This window comes from Herpailurus yagouaroundi, unplaced genomic scaffold (genome assembly GCF_014898765.1).
Source record: "Herpailurus yagouaroundi ecotype Mexico unplaced genomic scaffold, PumYag 210, whole genome shotgun sequence".
NCBI lineage: Eukaryota > Metazoa > Chordata > Mammalia > Carnivora > Felidae > Herpailurus > Herpailurus yagouaroundi.
Genome location: NW_024412441.1, coordinates 5833551 through 5847319, shown reverse-complemented (window position 1 = coordinate 5847319; position 13769 = coordinate 5833551). Strand labels below are relative to the sequence as shown.

The window sequence follows — 13769 nt, the reverse complement described above, 5'->3', positions numbered from 1 at the left end:
ATGTTCTAAGGAACTATGTTCCAAACATAGATGATTTGGATTTCATACTTTACCCCAGAAACTTCATCGATCTTCTATTATAAAATCTGGAAATGGATGGACAATATTAGTAAATTTACCTACAGCGTACCTTTGACTTCATGGAGTGAAGCATTATTATTACTATTGCTAGTGGATGTTCTGCTACTATCAAGGCTGGCTGGTCTTGAAGCTAAATGAAAAAATCAGGAGACAGTGTGATAAACTTCCAGCTAATGACATTGAACTTTACATTCTGATCACAGAATGCTTTGAGGAAGCAATCATGCATACTTTCACAGGCTAAGCATGCCCACAGAATTGAATCTTACAGATTAGAGAAGAAAGGCATTTACAGATAGTTCAGTTAGACACTTTAGAATAAGACATTTCTGAAACACTGAGATTCAAAGAAAAGAAAAGAAAATATATATTTAGATTTGGAAATGTTTTCTAGATGGATACCAGAACTGTTTGAATAGGGTGACACGCCAAAAAAAAAAAAAAAAAAAAAAAGTGCTAATGATTAGGTCACTTACAACAGATCAGAAAAGGAACCCTGCACACTGCAGAAATGCCATGAACAGGAGGAACATGAGCATCTGCAGTTGATGTCCTGTATTCCTACCCGCACAAGGGAAAACAACTGCACAGTTAACACAACCCTACCCTGTTTCTTAAAATCTTGCTTACATATGAAGTCCCCTGAACATGTTATCCATTTATTATTAATAATTTAGTTTGGCAAGATATGACTTTGCAGATCTCTCCAGAAACTTAACAATATGATATACTCAACACCGCAGAAAATGTGGTTTCAGAAGAGTTCATCCCTTTACCTAAGTATTTTTAAAACCAATAGTAAAATGTGTTTCTCATAACTTTAACCTTATAGCATAATGGCAACAAAATTACATTTAAGCATTGTGCAGGTATATTTTATAAATGACCTTGACCAAAACAGAGACTACCTAGATGAAGCAACAACCTCCAGAGGGGCAAAAGGGAGTATTAGGTTTTGAAGAAATGGCAGAAGAAGCTATGAGATGCAGGTTAGAGAACACATGCTTGCCGGCAACGCAACATTCACCAAATTGATGCGAAAGTCTTAGCATTCCCATTCTGTATGTAACATGTGCTCTCTAAATAAAGTTCATATCTTACCATGAACTCTTGATCCCGTACTAGAATCATCACTAATACCTTGTGGACTTATGTCTTCAAAGGATGTAGTATCTACATAAAATAACAAAATGGATATAAAAATGTTTTCAAACAAACAAAAAAAAACCCTTATAAAATTTTCCTTATGCAGTTATGGATACTGTTTTTCAAGCACATATAATACATCTTGGTTTAACATATTTCATAGACTCAACCAGAAACTGGAACTAGGAATAAGAACAGAATGGCTGTGATGAAAGTTGACTCGCTTAGGGAAAACACCAGTAGCAGTGAAATAATCTCCCCAAGGACCCTGCAAAGCAAATCAAGAGCCTGGGCTGTTCTACGTGGTTCTCTCTGTTTAAAGTTTTAGTGTTTTTAGTTGTTTTTTTTTGTGTTTGTTTTTAAGCTCCTATCATCACTTTTTCCCTTTCTCACTTTTTACATGGTTTACTTTTCCTTTCCTTGTTAGTTCACAAACTGTTTATTATGAAAGGCCTAGGAAAGATTTTAATTATTTGTAAGATGTTTTAAATTTTTGAAATGAAGTGAAATTGAAAATTCTCTCAAATTAAATCGATTGTTTTGATAATTATTTCAGGTTGTTGCTGCCAAAAAAGTACACATGGGAAAGTCAAAGTAAAATTCCTGTTGCCAACAGTTACACCACAGTGCAAAGAGCAGACGGCCTATACCTTTATTATTAACCAACTGCTTGGATCTGAAGCCTGTAGAAGAGTTGACAGTTGAAAAGTTGATGGCTGTAGTAGAGAAGGCCATAGCTCCCAATTCTTTTCTCCTTTTACCCGTTGAAATATCATCAGGAACCTCCAAATTCTCAGTACTACCTGTCCACTGTCCTCCTGCTAGGACCATGGACTGCACCAGGTCATTCATGGCTGGGATGCAAATGAAAGCAAATGAATCAGCATGGTTAATGTATCTGCTTTTATTCCTATCTTGTATTATAAATGATCTGGTTTTTGTCTATGGATTAATGCAAGTGAACATCGAAAACTATAACCACAAGGTCATTCAAATTATGACATGCATTCAGCTGAATGAAATGAGTAGGCCAAAGGCTGATAAATTTCAGTCAATATTTTTATCCCACCTCCACCCCCTTTAAAGATAGGAAAAGGAATTTTACTCTGTACAACTGCCATGCTTTTGCGCAGTGATGTGCAAATATAATTAGAAGCCTTCATAATGTGGTTTTGTGATGACAGAAATGGAATGAATAAAGGTAAGATGGAGAGCAGTTCTTATACAGCATCATTATTGAAAATGACAAAGAGTCCTTGGTCAGAGCAGGTTACTGAAGAAATCATTCATTTTGTGAATCAAATAAGTATACCATTCAATAAAAACCTGAAAGAAATGATATCCAAAGTGACAGACATTTAATGTGATTATGTAATTACCCATTCTTCTTAAAAAAATAAAACTAGAGTATTAATATATAAAGAATGACAAACGTTTTCAAGGGTTACAGGCCATTTTATTTATTTATTTATTTAATTTACTTCATTAAGAAAATAAAGTCCTAATGCTAAAGGTTTTGTTATATTTTAAGTAAATTTCTTTGGGAAAAAAATTTCCATGGCATAGAAAATTAAAGTTTTTTTTTTCTGCCAACTTTTAGAAAGGACTGGAAATATTACATGTATGACTAAACATATGCATGTATATGTACCAGTGAATATACATATAATGCAAATTAAGTGCCAGTTTTGAAAAAAAAATATTCTTCCAGCTCCTTGAATTAGAGGAAGACTGCACTTTTGCAAAATAAAGACAGTTGGCACCGTCCAGAGAAAGGTTAGTGAAAAATTAGTAATGGAAGCCAGTGTGGTCATTTGAAAGAAGCTGAACTGTCATAAAGTCTTACACATGGAACGACGGTAGCAGGCCTTCATTTTGTCTTTATCCTTCGGTCTGTTCCTCAAAAAGGGCAGTCTTTTCAGTGCAACCACTTTAATGTCAGAGCATGAGGAAAAACAGAAACAGAAAAATGAAAGAAAAAAGGGAGAAGAACAGATGGCAGTTAAATGTTGAAATTAAGGACAGAAATGAATGTCTGAGTTTCAGCTATGTATGCTATACTAAAGCTATTACTCTTGTGCTGCTGAGTGATAATGAAATATGAAATATGTACTCTGATACTTTAAAATACTTGGAAAGCACTGAAGACAATGATGAGGAACATATACTTTGAAAGCTTGGGTTGGCTAAAGTCCTACAAATATAGGAACTGTTTAGAATTACTGAAGGAATATTTTTCCTAGTTAAGTTGTAAAGGTGTACCTTTAAAATCAGGGCTATTGGTGGGCCACAGTATACATGATGAAAATAAACAGGGCTTTTCAATCCTCGGTCTTTACTTTTCAAATTATAAGACTTTATTTTGGAAAAAAATTACTTAGGAAGATGCACATTCTACAAGAATATTCTAGTAATATCTGTCAACAAAAACTAGGGTGCCCCATCGATGTTTAAAACTTAATCTAAAGAAACTTTAAAAACTTTCATTATTTTCGTAAACCGCAACAAAGAAAGTAGGGAATTATTTTTTGGGATAAACTGAATTCTGGTGCATTATTTAGCAGCACCATGAAAATATATATTCTGAGCAAAGTCTTTCAAAAGATGACATGAGTAATTATATTCATTTCATTTTGCAAAAGGTTGGTGAGGGAAAAGAGAAAAACTAGCACTAAGTTCTTTCTATTAAGTCTAAAGGAAAAGGAGGCACCCTAATGCAAGAAAAAAATGACAGAAAATATGTATTTATAACATTTTTAGGTATTTTGAAGGGCTTTTTTGGTGAGTTTATTTAAAAAATCAAAGGTAGCACTGTGCAGAAAAGTTCTGTAAGTGAAAATTAGGGTTGTAACTACAGTAGGTGTCATTAGCATAGACATCCAATGTTCACTAGAGTCACTAACATTCTTGAATTATATTTTAATAAGATTTGAAAACAAAAAATTGTTACACCTTTTCGGAACTGCAATTTAGGAGTCAGGGCAATGATGTGAATAAAGACCTAGCCTTACACAGCCTTAATAACGATGATCCTTCTCAGGGTTTGTCGTCATCTTGTAAATAATCAAAGTTCTTCCAACAAACTGAGAAGTATCATCCATTAAGGAGAATGCAATGGACATACAGTTTTTTTTTAACTTAGTTAACAATCATGATTCATTTAAGCTTTTAATTTGACCTATTTCTTTTCTATCTTGGTAAACACAGCTGTTTTTAATGATTTAAAAAAGAAATGAACTGAAAACAATGTAAAAATGGACACTTAGCTAAAACAAAGCTGAATGGTTGCAACATGCACATGTTGTCTTATTTAGATACAGCTGTTTCAACTGTTTTCCAAAGACTGCTTTCTGACAGACACTCTTCCAAAAACAGACAGGATAAAAGGAGTTTTAAACTTGCCAATGGTGGAATGTGATCCTTCTTGTGTCAACTAGTTTGTAGATATACAATGTTCTTTTTCCAACATACTAAAATTAAGGGAACATTAACATTGCTGGGTTTTGTGTTTATTTAAAACATTATAAAACTGGACAAATGCAAGAAAGGACAGTATTACTGCCTTCTGATCCTTATTCTGGATGTTGCAATTCTGGATCCAATTCTGGATCCTTATTCTGGATGCAGGAATGTCAGATTTATATTTAAAACAGGCAAGAAGACCTCAAAGAAAGACTGTCGTGCCTTTCTTGTGTACGTTATCCTATCTGAATGGAAACATCTTTTCTTAGGGCACCTGGCCTGCCTCAGTCCGTAGAGCAGGCAATTCCTAATCTCAGGGTTGTGAATTCAAACCCCATGTTGGGCATAGAGCTTACTTAAAAAAAAAAAAAAATCAATCTCTTATGAAATATCTTTCTTTAATTGGAAAAAAAATAATTAGACCTATTTCCATTTCTCATTTAATAAGATGTCAGATAGTTTATATCTAAAGGTAGCAGTTAAAACTGAATTATCTGGCATCTTTTTAAGGTAAACCTGATGATCTCTCCATAAGAATGCTCAGAGATTTCATGTAGATTTGGCTGATAAGACTAGATTAAAAACAAAACAAAACAAAACCAAAACACCACCACCCAGGTTATGATAATCTTATGTGGGATTTAATAACAAGAATTTAACAACCTTCTTGAGACTAACACACACACACATATGTATGTATGCGTGAATATTTATGGATTCTAGTTTTTAGGGTGGTATAAGTTGTATTCTGAAATACACCTTATAATACCTAATCTATACCCTAAAATACTGTCTTTTCAGAGATAATTCCTCTGAGGACAAAACACTATAGTTTTTTGAGTGTTTTGAGAGTTGCAATAAAGAGAGACTATCCCTGGGGGAAGAAGAAGCAGTTTTTGCCTATTTACTTCAGAAGAATGGCAGTGAGATTATATATATAAATATACCTACATTTAATATAGATATACATATACACACACACATAAATATATATTTTTTAATTTAGTGACTCTGGTGATAGTATGAGTGGATTCAAAGTTGTCTTGTTTACATATTCTCTAAGAACATTGTTAGGAGTCAGCCTGTTGGACACCTTCAAAGGGCCTAGCACTGAAAAGACGTTCTTTTATTCTTTTCTCTTTCTCTCAAAATATACTTCTTTAGGCTCTTACTTTGTCCTTAGTTAAGCACACTAGTAATAAAATAAAAAGATCATAAATTGTATAAGGCATGTTATGATGTAATACTTCTGTATCTGTAATTTAAAAATTATGTTTATATACCAGTTTATAAATTTTATACACAAACTTTTATCTCCACATCTATTTTAACTGATCCTTAAATTAATTAACCAAGCAATTGCTCAATAATTTTTATAACCTTCAATTACCTCTAAATCATTGAATAACATTCTCTTCAAATTCATATCTAGTTTTCTTTGCTTCTCCCCAATGTAGCTTTACTCCAATTCGACACCAAAGTATGTGAATAGAACCCCATTATAAAATGTCTTATTATAAAATGTCTTATTATTCTATTTCATTACAAATAAAAGCTCATAAATGATGAGCTCAAGATGAGCTCACTTGCTCAAAAATATTTCTCACTTGCTCTTCAAAATCACCCTGTATAGTAGGACACAAAGGTGAAAGGCGTGCCCATATAAATAGAACTAACAAGTGGCAGAGATATTCTGGCTCTTATTTCAATGTTCTTTCAACACTTGTTTTACCTTCCTGGCTAAATGATGGTAATTCTGCGTTTGGTGTATCTCTAAACACATAATATATAAAATCATGTGGTTATGAACTATTGCAGTATTTAGTGAATTTTATAATCATATAGAGTTAAAAAAGAAATGCATTCATCAGACTATTACCCCAAAGGACTATGGAAGTTACAAGTTAAAGAAATCTTTTTGAAAGGATTCTAAAGCAATACTAGAGATCACAAATGTTTAAAGAGTTTAAGCACTCACTGCTGCTTTTCTTGGTCCCCAAAGTTTGGCCATCTTCTAAAGAATTTGAGCCTACTGAAGAACTATCTTGACTATCTTGATGGGGGAGTTGAAGAAATCCTTCACTGGAGTCTGAGCGGGTAGGTGTTAATGTAAGAGATTTCTGACGTTCCCGATTAATATCTTTCTTAGATTTTATCAATTTTCTCATTTTTAGAGTAATCCAGTTGCCTCTCCTAATAGAATAATTTAAAAAGCTCTTATGAGTCTAAAATTCAACATATAAATTCTTCACAAAATTAGAAGTCTTAACTTTTTTTTCCCAAAATAAAAATGAGTAAAACTTGGTTAACAGTACCTTCTAGGGGGAGATGGGTCATAAAATTTGTATTGATCCATTATTTTCTCTTCTAATTTCTCCTTTTGTCGTCTTAATTCATTTAACTTATCGCTATAAAAATAAAAACTGCATTTTAGGACATGCACCATTATTTTGTACAGTTATGAATATTAAATTATTTTGTGACTAGAATCTAATTTCTCTCCAACACATAAACAAATACAGATGCCATAGTCGACAACTAAGAATTTATTAGGTATTCACAATGGGATTTTTTCCAAGTTTCTCCTTTTCTTTATATTTTCAAACTTACTTAATAAAAGGATATAGAATTCAATTCTTTAATACAACTTACTTGTTTGAAGAAAAATTTCCTTATTACATTCTCATCCTGACAAAGGAATTCTCTCAACATCTTTTAACAGCTATCAAGCAACACCATATCAATAGTGACTATTCTCTTATTCTTGGATCTTTAGTATCTCACATCACTGTTGGTGATTTAGTATAATTTATGTAAATAAAAACCTTTTCAATGGTTTGCTTACAACTGTAGATATGCTAAGTGATCTTGTAATCACATCTTCATGAAAACAGACTTTTTTCCTTATGGCAGAATTATTTAGGCTTAATTTATGTCTAAAGAACTATTTTCTGCCTCTAGCAATACATGAATTACACTAGTTTCACCACATCTTAGTGTCATTTATGTTCTTGGCAGTATATATTATATAGGGAAACATCAAAGACCAAAGTAAAATGATCTTTCTAAAAAAGAGTGTGATGCCACAGTGATGCTGTTTACTCAAAAATATTTAGTGATAATTTACAATGAGGAAGACACAGAGACCATATAAAGACAAATAACAAGTAGCTCAACTCTGCTTATAATACAGTAGGAGAGAGAACATAAACACATAAATGACTATTACAATCCAAGTCAGTAGTGGTACCAAAATAAAAGCACTGTCTAAGTATGAAAAACTTACAAAGGCAAAATATTTCTATCTTGGATGACCAAAGAAAGTCTTGTGGAGAAAATGCCCATATTAGAAAGACTGAAAAGATAAGAATGCTAAATTAAGCAATTTAGTTGAGGGGAAGCAGTGAGGGATTTTCAGGTTTAGATTTTGCTCAACAGGAAATCAGAAGCACTGAAGGTTTCATTACAAAGTGACATTATGAAATCTTTGCCTCAGGTACCCTTAACTCCCTAATGAAAAAGAACTTATCAAAAAGGATGCAGGTAAAGAAAGCAACCAGGAGGCTAATGAAGTAGTCAGTATAGTTGAGCTGTCAGGCTGAATTAAGAACCAGAATGAATGGATCCGGATCTGAAAGAATTGTTTGAAGATGCTTTGTGAAAAGGCATCACCAACAATTATAGCAGAGCACAACAGCAGATGGTCTATACCTCCCAATTGTTTTCTCTTTTTATCTCTTGAAATATTGTCAGGAACTTCCAAGTACTACCTGTTCACTGTCACTTCTTCTAGGACCATGTGATAGAGGCATTTAGCTAAAACTGACATAGAATATGAATATTTTTAATTTAAATTCAAAAATTCAGGGGGTGCCTGGATGGCTCAGTTATGCATCTGACTCAATTCTAGCTCAGGTCATGCTCTCATGGTTCATGGGAGCAAGCCCTACTTTGGGCTCTGTGCTGACAGTGTAGAGCCTGCTTGGGATTCTCCCTGCACCCCCCCCCCTCTCCAAAAATAAATAAATAAACATTAAAAAAAATAAATTCAAAAAGTCAGAATAGATATTAATGTTTTTTGTCAGTCAACAATTACTGAAACTTTGGAAATGGGTTATTCATCGAGGGCCAGAATATTAAGATGATAAAATTTTGGAAAATGCCTCAAAAAACTCAAATGTCAAGAGCTTTACATACAGTTACTACTTCTTAAGCTAAAAGACCTCTATGGCAGAGAGTAAAAGCATACATACCCCTGAAATGATTAACGGTGTAGTCCAAAGTGGCCAGCCACTTGGACTTGGACATTTCTTTGAAGTTTTGCATTTATCTTAAGAGCTCATGCAAACTCTGCCTTTTGCTCCATAAACATGTGTTAATATAAAGATCATGTTCCCTGCCTCAAATTTTATAAGAAAACTGATGCTTCAAAAAATGTCTGATATATCCTGGTTTCATATGTGCCCCAGCTCACCATCTAATAGATTAGGAGATGCCTCATTTCATCATCTGTGCTATTTCTATTATACTGTAGTGTTTTACATTCAGGGAGGGAACGGGGGAAAGAAGAATTTAGTAAAACTGAATCTTGGTGTAATACAAAGATCATCCACTGAGCTGCTCAGGCCCAAATCCCTGATTTAGCAGATCCCTCTACTTAATGGAAACATAACTCACCAATATGAAGCCTTGCCAATCTCTCTCTTACAACTCATATTTGATCTCAACTACCACTGCTTATGAATTATGTTTCACTAGATTATTGCAACAGTCTTTCTAAAACTTACTCCTTGTCTCTCTATTCTCAGAACCTCCAATCCGTACTCTAAAATGTCATCAGTGCCTTTTAAAAAAAACACAAATCTAATCATTTTACTCCCCGGCTCGATTTTTTTCAGCAACTCCTTTGTATGGCACAGAAAAACCTTTGTGAAATGGTTACTAAGTTTTTAGCCACTTCTCTATTGCTCCTTATTCCTCAATTTTGCTCCAGGAGGAACTATTAATTTTTAGGTACTATATCATACCATAACACCCCTTCAATACACCTCCATGTTACTTCATTTGTGCTCTTTGGCCTGGTATGTCTCCTCAGGCAAACTCCCATGACCCTTTAAATCTTAGCTCAAGTAATCATCTTTGGAAAGTCCACCTTGCCTCTTTCAGACTAAGTTAGTCCTTCCCCCTATATTTGCTATATTTATATGGTCTCATATACATACTTCCGTTACAGCAATTATTTGTATTTCTTGCTTTATGTTACTAGTTTCTTAGGAGTAGGACCTATGTGTTTTCATATTAGCATTTCTGGTTACTAGCAGAGTGCCTGGAACATAAGCATTCAAAAAAATTTAAGTAGAAATAATAATGTCAAAAATTAAAAACAGTAGCAGTGACTGTGACAGTACGGTGACTATCTCTGTCACCATATGGCAACGATAAAATGATGAGCAATATTTTAAAATTTGGTACCTACATGTATTGTCTTTGTTCAACATGAAAGAGATCTTTGCTTTCCATATTTTGCTCCAATAGTGTTCTGTTCTGTAGCATTAATGTCTGAATTTGATCTAGTAGATGTCGATTTTCTTCTTCTAAATTTCCTTTAAGTTGGCTTAGCAACTGTTTAAACACAAACATTTTAAAAAAATCAACATTTACATTTAACAGAAATCAGCCGAAACATCTGAAAAATATAAAGGGCTTCACAAAGATTGCAGTCTTCTGCTACTTGAATAATTAGATGGTTGCACTTTGATCAGAACATGAGTGATTATTTTAGTTATAATGACAGCCAAAATACTGAGTTATGTGCTGTGCACACATTTTTAAAAATTCTTACAAATAGTGGGTTTAACATACAATAAATTATCTAGTTTCACAAACACCTGCTTTCCTCAAACCGTTTAACTTCTAGTCCAAAAGCTACCTGGTCTTCTATTTAAGGAGCTATGAAACACTGGACAAGTTAATTAATTCTCTGGGCTTTAATGACCTTATCTATAAAATGATAATAACTCCCACACCAGACTGTTGCAAGGATTAAATAATATATGTAAAGTATCTTTTGTCATACTTATAACACAAAGTAGGTACTTAATATACCTCATTCTTTCCTCAACCACTGTTTTTTAGGAATCTTAAAAGTGTATAGTCTTTATAGCTTGATCAAAGGGACTCAGGTAGTCGTGTCAATGGCTGGTGTTACTAGGCTGATACTATTGGTAGTTGGGCTGCCAGCAGCACTGGGCTGCTTCTTTGTAGCTAGAAGAAATTAGAAATATGCCTTAGTGAGGCTAGAGGTTCCCGTAGAAGTCAGAAAGCCCAAAGTAGTGACTTTCAAACTTTAACATCACTTGTAGAGTTTATTTAAAAATGTGGATTTCTGGGTCCTAGCATTCAAATTCAGCTGGTCTGGAGTAGAGCCCAGAGATCTGTAGTTTAAAAAAAAAAAAAAAAAAAAAAGCCAACAACAAGCCCTCCTGTGGGGGAGTGGGCGGGGGTGGGGAAGGAAAAGAAACATTTTGAAAACTCTCATAAGATACAGAAAAGCAGATAGTATAATATTATGAATATCCATAAACAGGCATTTAGATCTAACTGCTATTAATATTGTGCTGTATTTGTTTTATCAATATATTGTTAAATTGAAATACAACATGTGGTAGATTCGTTGCAAGATTGAATGCAATTATTCTCCTCCCTGTACCTACACCTTCTTGTGCTGCAACTTCGTACTTTTACCATCAAGAAGTGGAACTTATTTTCTGTCTTTTTGAATTTGGAAAGTCTTTGTCCATGAAAAGTAAGTGGTAGTGATGGAAGCTCCAAGCCTAGGCCTCAAGAGCCTTCTGTGCTTCCACTTGGAATTCTGCTGGAGGATGAGAGACAACGTGGCACAGAGAAGAGTTATGCCAGTTAGGACCACCTTAGGCCAGCCAGCCCACTCTCAAAGAATGTACCAGTTAAATGCAGATATAGGAGCAACCTCTACTAAGATCAAATGATCTTGGTCCACACATCAATACATGCTATCAGCACATCTGCTCAGCCAATCCACAGATCATGAGCAAAAATAAGTATTTACTGTCCAATACCAAAGGTTCTATGTTGTTATACAGCATTAATTACTGTGTCAATAGACAACTGATAAAGCATATATATAGAAAAGGGAAGAAATTTTAAGTAGATATAGCTCAGTGAATTAGAGCAAAGTGAACACATGTGTGGAAGGAACCAGCACACTGATCACGAAACAGCTCGTTAACCATATTCCAGAAACACCTTGTGCTCCCTTCCAATCACCATCCCTTCCCACAAAGATTAATTGCTATCCTGGCCTCTAACACTATGGATTGATTTTCTCCCTCTAAATAATGTTATTATATGACTTAACCCATAGTCAAGGGTTAACATTTGACTGGGTTGGGACAATCAGCCAGAGATAAGTAGTTCACTAGGGCCCTGTCTGGTCTCTCCTGGATAGCTTTTTGGACCACCAGTGTCATGTGGAACTTGATCAAGATTCACTGTGGCTGAATATCTCATTCCTTGATTCTCCTAGTGAAATTTTTGACTAATTTGCCAATCTATTACTTGCCTCAACCAATATTCCAACCTCAGGCCATCTGAAAGTTGACCTTTGACAAATCTCTTGGGGATGGGGACTTTTTTGTGCTCTGCTCAAATCAAATCAATCTGCTCTGGTAGCAAAGTTGATGGTTTTCACAGTATGCCCCTCACCTAAACTACCAGGTGTTGGAACTGGGAAAGGGGGGAGGGGAATGGGAGAAATCACAAGATAAAATGCCTCAGACAACCAGAGTTCCTATCCAAAGTTGAGTAGCTTTTCTTGAATAAATGCTTCTCAATTTGTTGAACATCTTTCCTTGAGGTCCAGAGTCCTATATTGGTTGTTTTTGACAATTCTGCCCAATTTTATTGTTTCTTAGGGAGTTGATTTGCCCTATTCCTCATTCTGTAAGTCCATTGCTCCATATATATTTTATTTAGACTTTTATAAATCACAGGCAGAATGAATTTTCTGTACTTTCTGAGCCTTGTTGGATATTAAATGTATATGATTTTTATTAAACTAATTTTTCTTTCTATTGGTTTATCATTTCAGACAAAAAACTTGTAAGTATTATTTTCTGAAAATCTATTCCTACTTTCCTTTAAAGACTAGCTTAAGTGCTTGTTTCTTAAAAGTGCCATGAAATTCAGGTGTTAAGCTATATTCAAACGTCAATAATTTGGGGACCAACTAATAAAATTTAAGGATTATTTAAGGCTTTCAGTATCCTTTTATATTTTAAAACTTTTATTGCTTTATCAAACCATCACAAAGAGAGGCATGGGGATGTCTGGGTGGCTCAGTTGGTTAAGTGTCCAACTCTTGATTTTGGTTCAGATCATGATCTCACAGTTCGTGAGTTTGAGTCCAAAACTGGGCTCTGCACTGACAATGTATAGAGTCTGGTTGGGATTCTCTCTCTTCCTCCTTCTCTGTGTGCACACACACACTCTCTCTTTCTCAAAATAAATAAATAAACTTCAAGAAAAATAAATAAAACCTAAACAACAAAGAGAGGCATGGAATTATGTTAAGAACACAACTGTATACATAAGGCCAATGTCATTTCTGTTCAAAATGCTCAAATGGCTCTGGTGTTTTACTCTGAATAAAGTTATCTTTGTTCAAGGATGCCTATTAAAATCTCAATCTATACTCCTTCATCCACCCTGGAAGTCCTCCATATCCCCTTCTACCCTACTTCATTTTTACTTGCACATAACTTATCTACCTTGTAACATATCATATGTTGCAGACTAATTTTCAAAATAGGTAGAGCAGTATTTCCAGTCCATATGCTCTTGTAGAACCTTGACATTCTCCACCAAGAGGCTGAGTCTATTTTCTCTTTCCCTTAAATCTGAATGGAATTTTGACTGCCTCAGTGAATAGAATGCAGGGGAAATGATGCTGCATGACTTCTGAGATTTGATCATCAAAGCAAAGATGGCTTCTGTCTTGTTCTCACCATGTTGTGAGAAAGCCCCAACCAGCCCTCAGAGAC

General features: G+C 34.5%; 1 protein-coding gene across 1 annotated transcript in view; it reads right to left on the bottom strand.

The window, feature by feature from the left end:
- CCDC88A (coiled-coil domain containing 88A) overlaps positions 1-13769 on the bottom strand; it is a 108777-nt gene that overhangs the window by 10890 nt on the left and 84118 nt on the right. Inside the window, exons 21-27 of the mRNA XM_040453691.1 lie at positions 10166-10311; positions 7005-7097; positions 6668-6882; positions 3074-3157; positions 1878-2081; positions 1183-1254; positions 131-211 (exon numbers count right to left, since the gene is read on the bottom strand). Coding sequence (XP_040309625.1) covers positions 131-211; positions 1183-1254; positions 1878-2081; positions 3074-3157; positions 6668-6882; positions 7005-7097; positions 10166-10311 — 895 coding nt within the window. The remainder of the gene's footprint in view (positions 1-130; positions 212-1182; positions 1255-1877; positions 2082-3073; positions 3158-6667; positions 6883-7004; positions 7098-10165; positions 10312-13769) is intronic.